General features: G+C 35.3%; 1 protein-coding gene across 1 annotated transcript in view; it reads left to right on the forward strand.

Annotated features, from left to right (window-relative positions):
* RP1 (RP1 axonemal microtubule associated) overlaps positions 1 to 22,094 on the forward strand; it is a 301,394-nt gene that overhangs the window by 133,885 nt on the left and 145,415 nt on the right. The window contains exons 16-17 of the mRNA XM_045861452.1: positions 9,622 to 9,799; positions 19,425 to 19,556. Coding sequence (XP_045717408.1) covers positions 9,622 to 9,799; positions 19,425 to 19,556 — 310 coding nt within the window. The remainder of the gene's footprint in view (positions 1 to 9,621; positions 9,800 to 19,424; positions 19,557 to 22,094) is intronic.

The raw sequence follows: 22,094 nt of genomic DNA on the forward strand, positions 1-22,094 counted from the left end.
CAGGTCCTACAGTCTCTTTAGTGTGACACTTTCTGGTCTTACTTTCAGCTGGACTCAATGGGACCGAACTGCACTTTCACTCTGGTTTCTCTGTTGCAAGGAAGAGCTGCTGCATGTGTGCACATGCAAGCACAGGATCCTTGCTGAATCTCAAGTCTTGCCTCAGCTCCTCTTTTAAAAGAGTCTCTATGTGGCCTGCTCACTGCAGCACTGAGCCTTGGGCCAGTTTTCCATGTGCCCCATCTCCCCAGATAGTACAAAGTGTCTCTGGGCAGGGATGGCCAAAGCCTGCCACTGCCTCCTACAGTTCTAGATAGAGTTTCTCTCTGGAATTCTCCCAGATGGCACTGCAGTTAGGGATGTCCTGCTCACTATGTGTGTGTAGCCTAAGTCTCCCAGATTTTGTCTGTCTTTCCGAGTGTCTCCCAATTAAGGTTGGCAGTTTCCCTGTGTGGGACCAGCATCCTGCTTTGGAAGGGGAGGGAGCCACAAAGCTGCATTTTCTTACTTATCTCTTCTCTGCTGCAGGCACCTTGCACAGGGCATTCCCCCCTCAACTTATAAAATCTCTTACTGGATAGTGCAAAGCATCCTCTGTACTCATTGGCTTCGAAAATTCATATCAGCTGAGATTCCATTGATTGTCCAGGTCACTTATCAGAAGATGAGACAAAAATCCATTCTCGGGGCACAAGTGAGTGGGCTCAGCTTCCTCCTACTCAGCCACCATCTTTGAAATTACATTCTTTATATTATAACTTGTTTAGTGATATGGTTGACTAAAATTCTCTATCTGAAATTTGGGTTGTGGATCTCTTAGTTAAAATGCATATGCTTTCTTGGTCTTAAGAAATTGTATCGACATATAACAGGCATTTTATTTTTCACTTTCACTGTATCTGACAGTAAAACACTAGGCTAGAGTGACTTTACTCTTGAAAACACAATAGAACAATCATCTTAACTGCTCTCACTTGCACATGGTTGGAAGCTATAGTAAGGCTTGCTTATCATCTCCAAAGGGATTTAAGATGCATTCAACCTTTAATGTAGGGTATGACCAAGCCATTGCCATTCCTTAAATACCTAACAGTGCCTTAGTCCAGCTAACTACTCAACAAACATTTTATTGTATAAATTAAATTGAATAAAAGCATTAATGTTTCCAGGGTGTCTGCCATTGTATATTTGGAAACATTTTTTATAGGCAAACATACTTGTGTTCAAATGAAATGATGCTGATTTTATAACAAATGTTTCTATTTCTGTTATCATTAAATTGTTATGCTGTAGAAGTAAATCACTTTAATAGATTTTGATGTAGTGGAGATTCAAGTGAGCAACAAATAGCATGCAATTTGCTAAAAGCAATCTTAAGGTTGTTAATTTATAGAAGAAAACCAAGCCTCAAAATAACATGTGCAGAACTTGTCACTAAATATAAATGCAAAGGAAGGAAAGGAGTAGGAGTTGTAGGAAAAACAAGTTAAGCATGATCAGTATACCAAAGACACATGTATACACAGACACAGCTCACACCAGCAGGATTTTTGTTCATGGGCAAGAGTTTAGTTTGTAGAAAGGAGGAAATATTCTCATCACAGATTTATCTAATTTTGCCTCTTCGCTCAAAATATATTTCTACACATGCAAATAACTTAAAGATAATTCATATTTTTAGAAAGTTGAATATGAAGCATACAGGTAGGCTAGATATACACAATGCTAGAGCAGTGGGTTGAAAAGTACAAAATTTACTGAAAGTGAGGCAGGATAGTAAATTTGGGAAAGTGGAATTCCTTGGCAAGTGGAATGGAGGAACTGAGATAGATAGTTGCTTCAAATTAGTCTCATCCAGCACTCTGACTCACCTTCCTCCTTTTTCCTTTCAGGACCACTTACTTAAGCATTAAGCCCTCAGGACAATGAGATTCTGATCAGTAACACATAATGGTAGAAACAGAGCCCCCAGTCTGGGAGCTCTGGGAGCTCCCATTGGGAGAAACCATTTTTGGTCAAACTTGAGATAACATCTAGGTCTCAGTTATGTTCCAACTCAGGCCCAGAAAAATAGCAAAACCAGATGAAGTGACACTATGACTGACAGGGTCAGATTCGATGACAAATTACCCCTCACCATAGGGCAGACAGATCAACAGAGATCCAACCCTGAAAGGACACACTCAGAAAGCTGATGAATATTCTATAGAGATGCTCCCCTAAAATTCTTACCTTTAGAAAACAAATAAAACCCCTTAAGTCAAAGGACCTAGGGAAGCTCTGTCTAGAGCATGCCTATGCCTTACCTTCCTTCTATTCTTAGGCATATGTCTTTGCTTTATACCTGACAAGTACTCAGGGACCTTCTTAATGTGTCTGTAGCTATTGTTTCCTGAATCCATGCAGCCCACCTGGCTCACTTTTTCTGAATCTAACTTTATTTCTATAAGGCCAAAGCAGCTCTTTGAACCACCCACTCAATTCTTTCTTTCCAGTGAACTTTTTCTTTGCTTGCTAAATAAACTTTCTCTTGCACTAGCGTTCTTGGCTCTGAATTCTGTCATAGGTGAACTCAAGAACCAAAGTTTATCATCACTGTCAACAGAAGACTTTTAAATTAAAAATGATAAATCAAATGTTTAGTAAGCCTATGCTTCAGGACTGTGAACTTAACAAGGGCTTTCAGTTCTGGGTTGACTAAAGTGGGCTGGGAGGTATTTCCCTTCCTCCAGGCCAGTTAAGTTTTAATATAACCCCAAATGTTTAGTCTCTGGTTGACTAGTTTTTCCTATGGGTGGTCCCTGTTAAGAACAGAGTGTTGAGGTATATTTCAGAATAGTTCCTTTCCCTCACAAGGAGATTGTTCTTTGCTATTTACTGTGGGAACACGGTTATGACTCTGGAGGTAAAAGTCCAAAATGTGTGGGTCCCCTTTATGACTGACTCTCCCTGGAATTTTAACTCTTAGACTTGTCCACACTGAGTTTCCAGCAATTCATCAATTACAGTTCAGATTTTGTACCAGGCACTGGTTCCCTAATGAGGGAACCAGTTTCTGCTGGTTTCTGCTGGTGAATCTCTGCTCCAGTAAGCTGTGACTCCCTGTATTTGTCTCTCTGTCTCTCTCCAGCCTTTGGGACCACAGTTATTCTGTGTTTTCACTTTTCTTACAGATCCGAAGAGAGTTGTTGATTTTTCAGTATGTTTAGCTTTTTACTTGTTAAGATGGTGTGGTGACTTCTGAGCTTCTTACATGCAGAATTTGGAACTGGAAGTCTAAATCATGTTTTATGTAATAAAAAATGTTAAATAAACTCATTTTATTTTTATTTTTACTTTTTATTTTTAAAGATTTTATTTATTTATTTTTAGAGAGGGGAAAGGAGGGAAACATCAATGTGCAGTTGCCTCTCACATCCCCACTATGAGGAACTGGCCAAGCAACCCAGGCATGTCCCCTCAACTGGGATTCGAGCCCTTGACCCTTTGGTTTGCAGGCTGGTACTCAATCCACTGAGCTACACCAGCCAGGGCAAATAAACTCAATTTAATAAAATTATGAGATGTTATTTGGTTTGAATTTCCTAGCAAATGGTCTTACATTTCACTGTTATTGTAGTCCATGGTCTATTCATTAATTTTTATCTCTACAGCATGACTTGAAGAATGAATATACAGGGGAACTTGAGGATAGCAACAAAGATTTTCTCCCCACTTAGGAGAAAACAAGCTTTAATACAGCAATAAATTGTCAAGGGATACATTCTGGAAAAGGCGGATGAATAGCACTAGTAATGCTCCAGTATATAGAATACTTATTACTAGAATGTGGGTACATTCTAGTACCCACAGAGGAGAGATTCTTGTTTGCTTTATTTATTAAAATATCTTAAACTCTTTAACAAGGCCTGACACTTGGTAGGTTATCAACAAATGTTGAATGAATGAAAAGTTAAAATATCACTTGGTGATAGTAACTAGTAGGTAATCTTTCTGCAATAGGGCCAGGTGGAGGGAAATGGGCATAAGTGTTATTTTAGCTTGCAGAGATGTATGAATCAAATATTCATTCCAACATGGCTTTGCCAGTTGGAGTTTGTTGTTAATGTGTAGGAGAACACACAAACTATAACATGACCCTTTGTACTGAATCTACCTCTGTTTTTTAGAAGAGAAAGAAGTGTTTATTGGCATCAATGTTCTTACACAACCTGCATTTTGCTCAAACAGTTCAATTCTTGAAATCCTTGTTTTTAAAGATAAACTCTACATCATATTTTATTTCAATACATTTTTAATATCTTTATTGTTACTTTATTACTGTTGTCCCAATTTTTCTCCCTTTCCCATTCCCCACCCATCCTACCCACCTCACCCCTACAGTCAATCCCCACATTGTTGTTTGTGTCCATGGGTCATTCATACATGCTCTTTAACTAGTGCTTTCCTCTTCTTTCCACCATTATCCCCTTCCCTCTCTACCCTGGTCACTGTCAGTCTGCTCTATGTTTCCATGCCTGTGGAATAATGACTTTGGTCATTAGTTTACTTTGTTCATTAAATTCTTCTTATATGTGAGGTCATATGGTGCTTGTCTTACACCACCTGGCTTATTTCATTGAGCATAATGCTGTCCAGTTCCATCCATGCTGTTGCAAAAGGGAGGAGTTCCTCCTTTCTTTCTGCTGTTTAAATACACCACCACTTTTTGATCCACTCATTTACTGATGGGCACTTAGGCTATTTCCAGCACTTGGCTACTGTAAACAGTGCTGCTGTGGACATAGGGGTGCATAAGTTCTTTTGAATTGGTGATTCAGTATTTTTAGGGTATATTCCTAGCAGTGGAACTGCTGGGTCAAAAGGTAGTTCCATTTTTAGCTTTTTGAGTAAATTTCATATGGTTTTCCACAGCAGCTGTACCTGCCTACACTCCCACCTTTATTGAACTAGGGTTCCCTTTTCTCCACATCCTTGCCAGGACTTGTTGTTTTTAGATTTATTAATGATGACCATTCTGACTGGTGTGAGGTTATATCTCATTGTGGTTTTGATTTGCATCTCTCTGATGGCTAATGATGTTGAGCATCTCTTCATATGTCTATGGGCCACCTGTATGTCCTTCTTGAGAAAGTGTTTATTCAAGTCCTTTGCCCATTTTTCAATTGGGTCATTTGTCTTCCTGGTGTTGAGTTTATGAGTTCTTTGAATATTTTGGAGATCAAACCCTTGTCCAATGTTTCACTGGAAAATATGTTCTCCCATGCATTCAGTTCCCTTTTCATTTTGATATTTGTCTCTTCAGCCATGCAAAAGCTTTTTTAATTTGATGTAGTCCCATTTGTTTATTTTTTCCTTTATTTTCCTGTCTTAGGATATATATCAGCAAAAATATTGCTATAATATCTTACATTTTGCTGCCTGTGTTTTCCTCTAGGACTTTTATGATGTCACAACTTCCATTTAACTCTTTTATCCATTCTGAGTTTATTCTGGTGTATGGTATAAGCTGGTGGTCTAGTTTCATTTTTTTGCTTGTACCAGTCCAGTCCAGTTCTCCCAATAATATTTATTGAAGAGGCTATTTTTACTCCACTGTATGCTTATGCCCCCTTGGTCAAATATTAATTGACCAAAGAGACATGGATTTTTTTATGAGCTCTCTATTCTCTTCCATTGATCTATGAGTCTATTCTTATGCCAGTACAAGACTGTTTTGATTACAGTGGCCTCTGTTTTTAACTTCCCATATTCATCTTATTAATATGTTTGTATTTGGGCTAGTGAAAGGCAGAGATTTTTAAATAAAATAAGAAAAGGAAATAAAAGAAATGCCAAAGGCTTATTATTTTTGAAATGTAGTTGTGTTACATTTTATTTTCATTCTTTTCACTAATAGTGCTTAAGCAAAAGTTAAAAATGATATGATTTCTCAAGTTCTTGCAGTCTGTCTGATGAAACAAATATGCACACATCAGTGATCTAGAGAACAATAGAAAATTAGTAATTCAATTCAAGTTATAGTTTGACTGCTTAGGCGAGGGCTCAGGAGAGGCAGATTGACTTGAGTAGAGTAGGTGAATCATGAGAAATTTCCTGTATAGGGGAAAAAACATATCAAATGATACATTTACAAGAGAAAAACAAAAAATTTATGTAATTTAAGTTTTATGTGATACAGGAAACTTCTCAAGGAAATGAAGACCTAAAGGAGTATTTAACTTTAGTGTTTTTATGCTTGGTTTGTTTAAGAATGGAGAGCTATAGAAAAATGTGAGGACAGAAGAGGCTCTGAACTAAGTGTAGTAAACTGGGGAAAACAGAAAGACCTATTCACCCATATTCCTCTTAATGTCCCTCTGTCTTCAAAGATGATGTTGCTCCTTTCCTCTTGGTATAGGGAGGCTACCTCTTATATGAAGATCTTATGACCTGCTTCAGAGGAAGGTCAGGAAATCCTTTCTGTACCCTCTAGTTTACAACTTCCCTCAGCTTGAAATATTCAAGATACCATGGTGTCATTTTTTGAGGTAGTATGTCCTGAACTCCATCCCTGGAATGGTGATTTCAGAGGGAATAATCCCATTTTCACTTATCAAAATAAAGAGGAAAATACATTACCTGAACAAAATTAAAAATTAACACAAAAGAACTTCCTTTAGAGCTAAGATTTATTGAGTTTCCACTGAAGAGTAGAAACTGAGCATTGCTAATTTTGTATTTGATATAGTAAGACATGCCCCCTCTCCTCAGGGAGATTTTGATCTAGATCAGAAAAGTGTAATCAATAATTACACTAAAGTGTGAAAGTGCCATAAGAGGTTAACTATGAAATTCAGAGTTGATAAGGAAAGAGGTGTTCGGGCAAGGGTTTTCAATTGTGTGAGTGATGGACAATTGACTGCTCTTTTATGTAAAATGTCACCCATTTTTAATAGGATATCTGTTCTAAGTCTGAGCAGATGTTGAGCTGATAAGGATATCAGAGTTCTTAAATCTGGCCTTTATGTAGGAGATGGACTAGTTTATAGAGAACCTCAAGTTTTTAAGAATAACTATGAGATTTCTATAACAAAGCACAATTTGACTCAAAAGCATACAGTTTGTCCAGAAATACTAGCATGTTTTAGTATGCTTAGTTCAGTTGATTAACTTTTTTAGCCAAAATAATGTGTGTGTGTGTGTGTGTGTGTGTGTGTGTGTATCTTCATTTCTATCCAGTTCAAAGGTCAGTTTTTTACAGATCAGTAATGCCAGGGTTCCTTTTATTTTATTCTTTCTTTTTTCTTTCATCCTTAGATGGTACCTAGGTTCAAAAGTCTTAAAAAACATCATGGTAAGGACCACTGGACATAGCTCTTCTTCAGGTCCACACTTGTCTCTGCTGTAGTATGGCTTATTTGGTTTCTTATTGACATGTATTTTAGTCTGAATATTTTGAGCAAAATCATGGGGGTTGAGATGCCTACCTAGCCTTTGATCTCAAAGTTTCCAACTCTGGCCAACTTAGAGCAAGTCTACCCCTTTTCCAGGTCACATGTTTTCTCAGTACTTAGGCCTGCCATTGGGGAATAGGATAATTTCAGTACCCTGTGATTTTTTTCATGTGGGCTGTATAGTAACTAGGAAGCTATATCAGTGTCTACTGCTATGATTTCTCCCTTATACATTTCTAGTTCTCCTGGATAGTCCCATGTTACCCTGGTACTATGCAGAATACTAGGATTTTCTAAGGGAAATTTATAAATTTCTTGAGATAGCCCCTCAGTTCATAAGGTTTTTACTCTAAAATATATGAATATTTCACTGCTTTTTATTTCTTTGCATTACCAAGAATCAACTTCAGTTGGGGTTTGAACGAGGGCATTCATTTTCTTTTCTAGGCCATTTACCTCTTGCCTCCTTCTCCTAGCACTAGATGGGATTTTCCTCTTTTTGTACGGTGGAAATATTCTCTATGTCATATATAGTATATACCTTTCAGTAGCTTTATCATGTAAATTCTATGGTGTCTAATCCTCCAGGCTTGGCTCTAAGTGCATAAAATCAAGTTTTGGAATTTCTTCTGACAGCTATTTTATCTCTGAAAAAAGCTTGGTCTTTCAAATTAAAAACATATTTCTTCTTATTTTGTATTTGGTAAAGTTTTATTAAAACCCTTCTATTTGGGAATTCAAAGTTGGACAAAGATTTATTTGTTCTAGGCTACATCCTACTTACTCATGACACAGTGAGCTTTATTGATCCAGTAGGTGGGAGAGACTGCTAACAATGGAAATATATTTCCAATGAGCAATGGAAATATATTGGTTTAATATGCCAACAATATTATCCTTACTTCAGCTAGTGGTTGTAGTGATTGAGACATGAGGTGATATGGGCCCGAAATTTGGGAAATAACAGTGAAACTGAAGAGCTTGGGTCAAGTTGGACACAGACTGATATGACCTTTCTGTACTCACCTTCGTCTCTTTGTTGTGCAGCAACATCAAAAAGCTTGTTCATCATGCACCATGCTGCCTGTTGCCTCTCAACTTTTGTTCATACTGTCCCTCTTCCTGAAATTCCCTACCTTCCACTGCCTCTCACTTTCTTCTATTTAGCTTAGTTGTTATTTAACACTCAACTTAGCTTCATGTTCTCCAGGAAGTCCTTCCTGATTCTCCTGATTTTAGTGCCTTTTTTTCCTCTTCTTAAATCCAAGGAATCCATCTCTATCCTGTTGGTTTTACATGCTATCATTATTATTTGTATATTTATTATATTGCATATGAATAATTCAAAGCCTGAGTTTTATTTTATCCATAACAAGATAAAATAGAAGTTGCTTAATTCATATCTATATTATGAAAGAGAGACAGACAACAGACACTTGGTTCTTACAAAGAAGAAGCTCACATTTGAGGACAGAGATCAGAACACAATTGTCTTTTATAAATAATGTGAGTTGCTACTGGAAATTTTAAATCTCACAAAATTTGAACTCATAAATCTTAAAATGTTTGTAAGGCCATAAAATGTGAAAAATGTGAAATTTCTAATATTAGATTATGAATGATGTAAAAAGAGAAAGGTGATTTTGATTATCTTTGTATAGATTACTTCTAGATTTCTCATTCTTGAATTTTTGCTATACAGTCTTTGAGTAATTTATGTGAACTTGATTTACTAGTGACTATTCAATCCAGAAAATATGGGCTAGCACAGAAAATTGATTTATGTTTTAATGTAAATGAACTTATGGTAAGAATTTTCCTCTTCCTATCATTATATTATTTTCCAAAAGGAAACTTTCACATTTTACTGTTCTCTATTCACCTATCAAGATGGACAACACTGGAACAAAAGACAGCATCCCTCCATCCTCTTCAGTTGAAGTTTCTCTGTGATTCAGAGCCCTTTTCTCCAAGGTATACACCATTGCCTCAGCCAATTACGTTGTCTCTGGTTCTGGATCTTATGCAATAGGGTGAAGTGCATTGGGAAATTTATGCATATGTTTCTAGATTTGTCATGAGGTTTTGAAAATGAGGCAAAATTTTATTCTTGTGAAGTATTAGTTTTAAATTCTGTCCTTCAGTGTTTGCTCATATTTATGAAATCATGTTATTTTGATTATAGGGTACAGGAGATATTGACTGCCATTTTAAAATTAAGAAGAACTTTGAAAATGCATCTGTAAGCCTGGAATCTATAAAGAGCCCAGGGTTGTTTGTTGGACTTCAGTCAGATGGACAGGCAAAAGCAGTTATTTACACCAAGAATGGGAATGTTTTCTTCTATCCACAAGTCATCAAATGTACGTTTAATCTGAAATACTTTGTTGTTTTGCTTTGTGATGGTTTATGTACAGTGATAGTTTCATCATATTTTTTCTCAGGAAATTTCTGCTGTTAGGCTTTTTATAGTTGTTATTCAAGAAGCAGTAAAAAGCAAAGACTACTTAACTCAGGTTCTGATATTTAATGATAGGTATGAAGTTTTTGCTATATCACACTCCTTTATAGTTTTAAAAATTGGGCGTGTGCATTTATGTGTGTGTGTTTGCGTGCTTATATTTTGCTATTTAAGGATATCTCCATGTACACTGAGAGGGATGAAGCTATTGAAAACATTCTCAGCCTCATTACTATTAATTTTTAATAATCATAGTAGAAAAGGAGATAGGAAAGATCAACACAAAAGGTACTTGAATTAAAAATAGGATTTGGATAAAAAATTTAAGGGTAAGACAGAAAACTGGTTTTCATATTTAAGTTCAGGGCCTCTAGCAAATTGAAATAAGGCTCTGAAGTCTTTAGTTAAACAATTAAACTTAATATGTATTTGCTTGAACACCAAGGTTAATGAGGTAACTCTGTTCTGCTCTTAAATTATTTCAAAATATAGCTTGCAGTTTAATTTTTTCTTGGTAGAATCCCATGGATTTTTAACTTTGTCAAAATCTGGAAGATTTTCTTAGTCAGTCTGACTCTTACTTAACTTCTTTCTTATCAAAGTCTACCTATTATTTATATGTAATGTTTATATAAAGTCTGTAGGGTATTTTATATTTATATAGGTATTATTTATACAGGGTGGCAAAAGTAGGTTTACCGTTGTGAGTACATGAAACGGAGTGTTCATTCTTGTATTATTATTTATTATTGTCATTATTTACTTGTATTATGACTGTAAACCTACTTTTTTCCACTCCTATATATATATTACATATTTATTTATATAAAATATTGTATAGAAGATGTTTTAAACTAAGAGTAAAAAGAGGTTGATTTTAACATGATGGTATATCTGGTCCTATCCTTTGTATTATCTGCATCAACCCCTTTTTAGTCTTTAGTTGCCATATTTAAATTGTGCTAATTGTTGGGCAAGTACACCTTAACTTGCTGCCATCCATACCACCACCGGCTGGCAGAGAGAGGCTCTCCTACTCAACACAATGGGTATGCTATCTGTCTCTGGAGCTATGGAGAGAAACTGATGGTTTTAGAGACAGCAGAAAGATACAGGGTGAAGTAAAAGGAAGCAGTGAGAAACAGCTAACATGGAAGAGCCACTGTGCAGGAAGAGCACAGGAAAAAAGGAAAATTAATTCAAAAGAAGGGGCAGTGAAGAAAAGATGAGAAAAAAGAGATATGTATGAATAATTAGAAAAGAAGATGAGTAGAAGAAAAAATAACTTGTGACAATACACATGACAGAGATAATAAAAGGCCATGTTTGTCAAAAGAGGCTCTACAATTTAGTTCCTTTACAAGAACATGGCTAACTTGAGTTTTCTTCTTTATGTACAAGCTGTGTTAACATCAAAGAGCTTTTGTTTCTGTGTCTATGTAACCAGGATAATAGTAATATCTTCCCTATTTACCCAGTTGAGCTGCTGGAGATTTAAGTGAGTTAAGTGAATATGAAAGTACTTGTTTCAGTAATAATAGCTAACATTTACAGGCTGTTATTTTGTGGCAGTCACTGAAAAGCACAGGTTACTTTATTTCATATGACTTTGAAAAGTATTTATACTATTTTTATTGTCTTTTGAGACTGTACTCTTATTATTTGCACCAAGACTATAGAAATATTTTTGAAAAATAATTGAATATCTCCAGTTATTGTGACTTAATTTTATAAGCTTAGAGAAAATTGGGCCAAGACTCATTTTATATTGATTAAACTGGTTGATATCTATAAATATTTTTATATAAATTTCCCCTTTATGATTTTTATTACAAAATATATATATAATTGTGTAAATTTTTGACAATTTACCCATGTAATCTATCCAGAAATAAAAATTATATTTTGATATATATTTTTAATGATTTTTATGAAGGTCTGTTGTATATATTTATCTGCCTTTTTCTCTAAATATACTAAAAATATAATTTTAAACAAAAATGGGCTGCAGTCTTTTATATATAAAATAGTTTTTTGATTTTTATTTTAAAAAACAAATTATTTTCATCAATACACATAGTGTGGCTTTGGCACTAGTTGTCCATCCTGTGGGGAATTGCCTAGAGGTTTCTGTTTGTCCTGGCTGTCTCTTGTCCTGACTTTGGACTCTCAGGTATCATACTTAGCTCTCAGAAATTATCCTTAGGATTAAAAATTCCTTTGATTAATAAATTCTTTCTATTTGGATTAACCCATGAGGATAATTATGGAAATTTGTGTTAGTTAAATTAACATTTATGAAAGTTCTACTGAAAAGTAGACCTACATTGCAGGTAACTATTTTCACTTGAAAACAGTAAATAGGATTGTTCAAGTATATTATAAAGCTATAGACATCAGCACTATAAAGATTGCTTCTCTTCAGTAGTGATCCCCCTTGAGGGACATATTCCAAGACTGCCCAGTGGATGCCTAAACCCACAGTTAGTACTGAACCTTATCTATACTATGTTTTTTCCTATGATAAATTTTAATTTCTGAATTAGGCACTGTAAAAATTAACAATAACATAAAATAGAACAATTATAGCATTGTACTATAATAAAAGTCATGTGAATGTGGCATTAAGTAAAATAAGGATTACTTGATCACAAACACTGCACTATTTGACAGTCAGTTCCCTAAGTGATAAGCAATCAGGTAGCCCATACAATGGGGAAACCCTAGACAAAAGGATGAACCATGTCCTAGGTGTCATAGAGCAGGACAGTCCAATATTTTATCATGTTTTGAAGAATAGCCCAAAATTTTAAAATATATGAATTATTTATTTCTGAAATTTTTCAATCATAACATTGGCCATGGTAACTGAATCCATGAAAAGTAAAACTGCAAAATAGGGGGATTTACTGTGTTCCAAAGGATTCTAGACTTTCAGATTAAAAGGAAACTTAAAATTTCTAGCCCCATACCTTCTCACTGACTGTTTTCAATCTGCAAAAATGACCCCAGCACCATTTTGCAGTGATGTGACATTTTTAGTCCAATGTATTATATACAGCTCATAAATGTTTTGTCATTATCTGAGAATTCAAGAACATGGATAAAGTCTTTGGGTAACATTTTCTCTCCCATGAATTTGGTAGGAAGAAGCAATGAATAGAATTAAAGGCACAAAGCCCATTTTATAGGAAGTGGTATAAATATTATACATAGAAATACCTGTTGATGTGGCCTTCAAGCAAGAATGGAACATTATAAGTTAGGTAACCTTTCGTGGCCTCGGCTGACATTTTCAAGGTTTGGGCTGCCTTGAAGTAGTGTGTTTTATGTGTTACCTGTTAATAATCTCAGAATCCCTAAAGATTGATACTGAAAGTCCACAAAGTAGTTCTCTCTCTGTTATTGTAGACATACAGATTAGCTTAAAAGTTCTTATTCATCTAGGGAATCTCACCACCAGTATCATAAATGTCTACATTTGTATAGAAATAAACTGTTCCAAGAGATGTTAGCCCTACAGATGTCATTTCTAATATAGTAAGGCAACTTTCTGTTTTAATAAAGACAAGAATGCCTGAGACATTGCTATGGAAATTTTATTGGAGTCTTGTGAGTCCTAGGAATTCTGAGTAAGCACCAACATTTCTTCAGAATGCAATTTTAGTAATATTTTCTCACTTTCACTAGATGAGAATCACCAGGTTAAAGAAATCCCTGTGTGCCCCATGAGCCCTTCAACTTCTACAAGAAGTTTATTTCCCCCACCTAGGACTGTAATGAAAGGGTGCCTGCAGAATCAGTTGCTACAACTCCTCTGAAGGATTTATTTTGACTCTAATTAATCATTAGACTCTGCATGCTTGAAGCACACAGAATGGCTGTTCTACAAAGACTGCTGTTTGCTGTATTGGTGTGCACCATTGGAAATTCTGTGTGTACAGATATTTGTCCTTTCTTTTACCCATGTTTTTCCTTAATTTTCTAGGTAATGCCTAATTTTATGCCATATCAGAAAAACAAAAATGTTGACAAAAAATAGAAAGTATATATATTGGTCTTTGCTCCCTGGTTCTGGCACAGAGCCCCTGATCCTGCCCCTGACACAGGGCTCCTAAAACCCTTGTGAATTCCTAACTGGTAAGAGCACAAGGAGCTTCTTTTTTTCATTAAGGCAGCTCTGGGTGGGCTCCTGAATGGAAACTGATCACCAGAAAGATCAAGCTATGATTAGAAGCTTGGAATTTCTAACCTCACTCACCAGCTTCAGAGAGGGGAGAGGGGCAGGAAGTGCTGTTAATCATGCTTATGTGAGCAAACCTCCATGAAATCCCAACAGTTTGAGATTTGGGGAGCATCCAGGTTGGTGAGCATATCCACGTACCAGGAGTATGATGTACCCCAGCTCCCCAGAAGCTCCTGTGGTCAGGACCTTTTCAAGTTCATCCTGTATCCTTTATCAGAGTCTTTAATAAATTTGTAAATGTGTTTCCCTGAGTTCTGTGAGCTGCTGTAGCAAATTAAAGGAACCGATGGAAGGGTATGTGGGAACCTTGGATTTATAGCCTATTAAGTGGAAGCACAGCTGACAAACTGGATTTGAGATTGACGTGTGAAGTGGGGACAGTCTTGTGGGACTGAGCCCTTAATCTATAAACTGATGCTATCTTTAGGTAGATTATGTTAGAATTAAGTTAAAATGTAGGACACCCAGCTTGTATTGTAGAATGGTTTGGTGTGAGGAAAACCCCAACATATTTGGTGACTAGAAGTTTCAGTAGTAAAGTTTTCTATATGAAAGCAGAGAAGACACACAGGAGGAAAGACTAGTTTTTTCTCATTCACACACATTCAAATATCTTGGTGAAATGGACGTTGTCTTTGAGCTGCCAATTCCCTTACAAAGCTATTGATTGTAAGGTATGTGAAACTCTAGAACCAGATACTGAGCAGATGTTTAACAGCTATTAAGTCAACTTATTCCTTATAACAGTGAAGAACAAGACACAAAAATGGATTTCAGCAAGTTTGGAATATATGGTATTCAGTTGATAAAATACAATACAATCCCCTTTGAAGCTTATTCTGATAGCACTGACCTCATGGTGACTAATGTGAAATTAAAATCGCCCCCAAAGCCCTCTGTTTACTAAGCTAGAAGTTACCTCACAGCATTTGATGGGACTTCTCTGACCCTAAAGTACCAAATAGTAACATTTGTCCCCCAGAAACAGCAAAGTGCCTGCTCAGAGTACATTGTGGAATGAATGAATGGTATAACATAAAGTGAATGAGAGTTCAGATTTGGAACACCTGGGTTTTATTTTCATATGTAGTAGTCTGTCCCCAATTAAATTAATTAACACAACTTATGAGAATAAAATTGCACCACAGTAAGAACTTTTAGTCTGAATCTGTAAACCTTTTAAAATTTTAAGTATATTTTGAGTAAATACATATTGGGTAGAATGCGTAAGTGTGCATTCTAAGTGGGAAGAAGCTCGTGGCCTTTAGCTTTCAAAGGGATCAATGACTTGGAAAGTGTGAAGGAACTCTGTGAAGTTACAGAATGTTTATTTAAAAGTTTGTAGTGCCCCAAATTATTTTATTACTTTTAGAATCTTTGCTAACTGTCTATGTATGATAAAGTGAACTTTCCCCATACCAAAGAAAGAAAAGAAGAAGAAGAAGAATATGTCCTACTTGAAACTGTTGAAAGTTTTGAGCTGTTTGTATTTCAGTACAGAGAGATAGAGCAGTCCAACTCCACAGTTTTTTTTTTAAACAGCAAACTTTCACAGTGTTTTCAGAAATACAGAGTTGAAATTTTCAGGCATCTTTAGCAATCAAGGGACTTGAGGGATTAGATAATGGTAGAAGGAGAAGAGTAAGGCTGCATTTCAAGAGACTCCAGTGGAGATCTTCCTGTGGGGCAGGTACTTGTTTTCCTCTAGCCTCCTTAGAAACCTTCTCTGTATGTTGCTTGGTCTGGCAAGGCTCATGAGCCCATGGAAGGCACTGCTCTGTCCTTTTATTTTTATTTTTTTAAATATTTTATTTATTTAATTTTAAAGAGAGGGAAAGGGAGAAACATCAATGTGTGGTTGTCTCCAATGCTCCCCCAACTGGGGACTTGGGCTGCAACCCAGGCATGTGCACTGACTGGAAATTGAACTGGCGACCCTTTGGTTCACAGGCTGGCACTCAGTCCACTGAGCCACATCAGCCGAGGCCCTGCTCTGTCCTTTTAATGGACGTTCAGATATGTAGTGATGTCCCCTCCTCTTTTGTTTCTGGTGTAAGTAATTTCTCTCCTTTTTGTTTGTTCTTAGTTAACCTGATTAAAGTCTTATTGATTTTATCGATCTTTTCAAAGAAACAGATTGGTACATCTCTTACAATTTAAATAGAGTTGATAGGTTTCTGGAAGACAAGCAACACCTCTCATTCTTTCTTCTAATCATTTTGGACATATCACTTAACTTCTCTGTGACTAGATTTCTTTACCTACAATGTCGTAGAATTTGATTTAATTAATTAACTGCATATTGAAAAGTTATAATAAAAGTCATTTTGCCTCACTACCATTTTGGCTGTGCCAGCTAGCTTGTGCTACAAAACCTCTGCATTCTGTTTGTGAGTTTACATTTATAGTAATTACTGTGAACCTTATATTGATATATACAAGAAAGTATGAAGAGATCTGACTTCATTCATTCACATGATCATTACTATACAGGGTCCGCAGAGAAGGTTATCAGTGGATTATCTGGTTGTATGGATGATTTGGAATTTCATTCTTTCTGTTGATCCAGATAATAAGCCCACCTTTATAATTCCATTTAATGAGACCACACTGTGTAGGTATTATTTAAAGAACTGTGGATCAAGATTACTTGTGACTTTCCATTAACTTCAATATGCTGTTACTTTTTGTAGAACATCTAGGTAACAGTGAACATATCCAAGTTTTATAAGTATCATAACAGAAACTTAAATTATGCACAATAATTATGCACAATAAATCTCTCGCCCTGATTCCAGCCCAGTTTTATGGTATCAGCCATCTTCTGTGTAGAAACTGTGAGGCTTGGGGTATTCATAGCCTGAAAAACTGCAAGACAAGATACTGTTCAACTGTTACATTTTCATTACAATTGGAGGGATTTCAGGTTCAGGCCTTATGGAAGTTTTTATTAAAATATGTTTGGAAAATTTATTTATGCTTCACCTAGTCTGCTGAGATTATTTAAGTTTCAAAATATAAATAAAATATTGTCACATATCCAATTCATCACATCCTGAAAAAAAAATATATATATATAATCTTGTTTAGAAAAAATATGACAAACCTGTGTTTTAGATAATAAAATAAACTTTATGGATTTAAAATATACATGCCATAATAATATGACATTGTCATTGTGTAAGTTTTAGCTGTTTTACTTTCTAAATAGCTGGTGTTTAATAAAACAAAAATGTATGCTCATTTGCTCTATAGAGTTGTAGCCTTTCTATCTGGTGGATCTTTATATTACTAAACTGTTGGTAATAATGAGACACTGTATGAAGTGAATAAAATAATCATTCAATTCTAGGTATACATACTTTTTGCTAGTATTCTCAGCTAGAAAATTCTGATTATTTCACTTTCATCCCATGTTTTATTTTATGCTGTGGTCAATAATTTTCAATTTCTTTTTAAATTATGAAAGTGAGAAAAGGAGCGTACAATGGTAAGAGTTATTCTAGTTCAACGTTGGTTGTGAATCTATTGGAGGTCCATTTAGTACTTGGATTTTGGTACTTGGACCTCTATCTATGCCCAACTAGGCCCAAAGGTAGCATGGAAAGCCTACTATACAGGACAGGAACACCCTAGTGACCTTTCCAAAAAACAGCTTCTAGGCTTCTAGGAATTTTTACTATTAAAGCAACTACTGTGTTTATTTTTTAAAAATTGTCATTGTTTTGAGGATAAGGTATAATCTTGAGAAGACATTGTCGGGAGTAGAGAGAGATGAAAGATGTTTATTCCCATTTCACAGTCTGCTTAAGCCAACCCTGTTGTGCAGCCCTTTAAGTGCTTGTTTCTGGTTTCGAGGCTGCAACATTAATTGTTTTCTCCTCTGTGCTCCTGAGGTATTATGTCTGTGTGTCTATAGCACTCATCAATAGGTACCATTATTTATATGTTCTCCCTCTGGGCTCTAAGTCTTATTAATGTCAAAGGCATATCTTATTCATTGACTTTTATGTTTATGGAAGTGACTGGAAGAGAGTTTGTCTTGTCTTTGTAGATCCCAGATGTCTACATTAGTAAATAAGGTAGACCCTTAATTATGGATCTCTGAATTGGGTCATAATAAAATGTGCCCTAAATTATACATTTTTCCCTCTCTAAGAGTTATTTACCCTCAGCATACATATTTCTAGTTATCTGATCTTCCTTTTAATATTTTAAAGTTTCTTTACTAGCATCAGTCTCCAGTGCCCAAGCACTGCATTGCAAATAAAACACATGGAAAAACATGTTGTTACAGAGTTTGTGTTTAAAATCTTGTTACTGTCAGAAACTGTATCTTATAATCCTTAAAGGATGTACATGACAATAGGGTCTGGGCAGTTCTCCAGATACCAGCACTGTAATAATCTGTGCTGTCACTCCATGAGATTGTTTTGCTAATCCCTGTTAGCTATAGCTATGAGGTTGTTATTCCTTCTCATGCTAACATATATTATATGAGTCATCTTAAATTATTTAGTGCAATTGTGGTATCAAGAAATATCTGCTATTATTTATTGTTATGTAGAATCAGACACCTGTATAATTTTTTGTTGCTGATGAAGCCTCTAAAATCTGATGATCATAGTATGAATTAGTAGCATTTTTAAATGGCTGTACCATGACCGATCTCTAAAAATAAAACACAAATACTTAAACTTTGAAACCCAAAATAGAAATAGCACTCATGAGCATATATTATAAAATTGGAGTCATTATTCAACTAGGTTGGAGATATCTATTCCACAACAAGATGCCAAAACAACTAGCTTCTAAACAAAAGGCAGAAAAATAGTTAATGCTTTCTTTTCATTCACAGGTACAGGTATATTTCTTTGATTCTCTTATTTTAGTAAAGGCATATGAAGTATCATTTAAATGATGTTTTTGTCAGTTTCCCCTTCAGATGAAAGCAAAACCATATTATCAAAGGAGTTCCTGTTTAGAATCTGTAAGAAATATCTTGAATAAGTCATTGGATTCATACTGTGATGTTAAATTATTGCTTTGATTTACAAAGAAGTGAATAAATTTTACAGGAATACCATTCATGCACAGCCTGCCGCTAAGGATAAAAAGTTCTTTTCTGGTAACTATGTAATACAGAATAAAAGGCTTTGACTAGGCATTGAAATGGTGACAATAGCAAAACTTAAACTTGCATAGCTGAACATATGGTGAGTTTTCTGATAAGAAACAAATGATTTTGAGAGTATGGCATCTTTTAAAATCATAATTTCAGTTGGCAGAGAAAACCCAATGGGTATATCTGCAACACCCAGCCAAGTGGAGGAGAAGATTCGGGAGTCAAAAAAACAGAAAGAACTACCACCAGAAAATGAGGCCAGAGGTTCCTTGCTTCCTTCAACTACAAGTAAGCAACAGCTTTTTATTATTATTATTATTTTGGTTTATTTACGCTGATTTTTTGTGGATAACCTCAAGAATAACACCAAGTTATTTTTAACATATAGGTTTCATTATACCACATGATCGTGCTTTTAAGCTGCTGTCTTGCTTTTTTTATGCTTTGATTTTTATATTGTAAAACACATATACTTGAAAGTTTGCTTATTTCTTTACTTTGAATTCAATGTTACTCCTGAACAATGACTTGAAAATAAGGTAGCATTAAATTATGACATCATATTGAACTGTCACCTACAAAATATCTTAGGAATATATTTTATAAGTAACAGGAAATTCTCACCTAAGTCTAAAAACAACAAAAATAATCTCCATTTCTTTGATATAGAAATTTAGGCATTGATAAAGTACTCTAGGCCTCAGAGGTTTGAATTTTTAGTTTCTATGCTTAATCTGATCATTTTTCTTGCTCTTAAATGTATTACCTTCAATCTGACTGAGAAGTAAAATGAATGATATCTGACAAATTCTGTGCATCAGAATCTAGTCATTTTGGGGTAAACTGACATAGTAACCACAGTCTCTGAACCATTTTTAAAAATCTATCTTGAGAAATAGATAAATTATAATGTTACCTTCAAAATGTGCTTTTTGAAAATCAGTATTGAGTGTGCTCCCTTTTTTTTCAGACAGCAACAGAAAATAGATGTCTTTTGCTGACAACCCTATGATTCTATTGTATCAACCACAGCAAAGAGAAATTAGCTTTTTGATTTTTGCTGTATGGACAAGGCCCAGCTTTATATTCCCATGTCATGTCATGAATCCATGGAGCAGTGGGATAAATCATGCTGCATGAGAAACATGTGTTTAGTTAAAATTTGTACAGAAGGAGAATTTAATCTTGTGTCAGGAAGTAATGGCACCTCAATTTGGGATGGCTGCCTCTAGCAAAGTTTTACTTGGCTGAAAATAGCATACTAGCTGAAATCTCTGGGAGTAGATACTTTTTTATGAGTAGCAAAATGTTTAAAAGAAAAATCTATGTATCTTATGAAAATTTGTCTCATCTGGCAAAAACATTTTTAAAATGTTACCATTGTTAACTTTTTAAAAAAATTTAAGGTACACAATATGTTGATTTGATACATTTATATATTGTACTATGATTACCCATGTAGAATTAGCTAGCCCTTCTGTTATGCCACATAATTACCATTTTTGTGTGTGTGGTGGGAATAGTTAAGATATACTCTCTTAGTAACTGTTTTGTTTATAAAAAGATTGTTGTCTATAATCAATATACTATGTCTATACTACTATCTCCAGATCTTATGTCTACTAGTTTCAAGTTTGTACCCTTAAACTTCCCTTCTATTTCTCCCACTCCCAACCCTCGCCCTTAGTAACTAACATTTTACTCTCTGTTTTTACAAGTTTGACTTTTTCTTCGATTCCACATATAAATGATATACGGTAATTGTGTTTGTATATTGCTTAGCATAATGTCCTCAAGTTCATCTATGAAAGCTGATGTGTTGCAAATGGCAGAATTTCCTTCTTTCTCATGGCTGAGAAGTGGAATTGCTGGATCATATGGTAGTTCTATTTTAAATGTTTTGAAAATCCCTCACAGTGTTTTCTGTAATGTCCAAATCGATTTACATTACTATCAGCAGTGCACAAGGGTTCTCTTTCTCTACAGCTTCACCAAACCATATTATCTATTGTCTTCTTGATAATGGCCATTCTAACAGGTGTGATGTGGTCTCATTTTGATTTGCATTTTCCTGGTGGTTAGTGACTTTGAGCACCTTTTTAATAACTTGCTGGCCACTTGTATATCTTCTTTGGAAAAATGTCTATATAGTTCCCTCATTAATTCATTGTAAAAAGACATAATTTTTTAATGTGGTTAATAGCAATACAGTAGAAATGGAGAGTGGACCAAAAGCTTTGAAAAGACTAAACTTTATTAATTAAGCTGTTTAATTCATTAATTAAGATATTTGAAGCATTGGTATAGCACATACTTTGTCTCTGGACATTAATTCCTGGGAATCTAGGTGGTAAAGCTTTTCGGATGCAAATGTCACCTGAAAAAATGGCCATGATTTGTTTAAATTTTGCCTTCTGTGGTTGCAGTAGAAATGGTTTTTATAAGCATCCTTCAAGTGGAGAAAAATATCTTTACATATTAATATTAGTTAGAAGACTGAGCAATTAGATCATAACTCTCTTTAGTTGTCTTCTTTCTACTTCTATTAAACATCTTCAGTAGTTAAAAGATGGTTCTTTGCCCTGGATGATATAATCAATATACTATACATTAGATCTCCAGATCTTATGTCTACTACTTTCAATTTTGTACCCTTAAACTTCCCTTCTATTTCTCCCACTCCCAACCCACTCTCAATCCCAGTGGATTGAGTGGCAGCCTGGGAACCAAAGGATCAGTGGTTTGATTCCCAGTCAGGGAACATGCCTGGGTTGTGGGCCAGGTCCCCGGTAGGAAGCACATGAGAAGCAAGCACACATTGATGTT

The sequence above is a fragment of the Phyllostomus hastatus genome, unplaced genomic scaffold (genome assembly GCF_019186645.2).
Source record: "Phyllostomus hastatus isolate PE091 unplaced genomic scaffold, TTU_PhHast_1.1 phas_scaffold_21, whole genome shotgun sequence".
In the NCBI taxonomy this organism is placed as follows: Eukaryota; Metazoa; Chordata; class Mammalia; order Chiroptera; family Phyllostomidae; genus Phyllostomus; species Phyllostomus hastatus.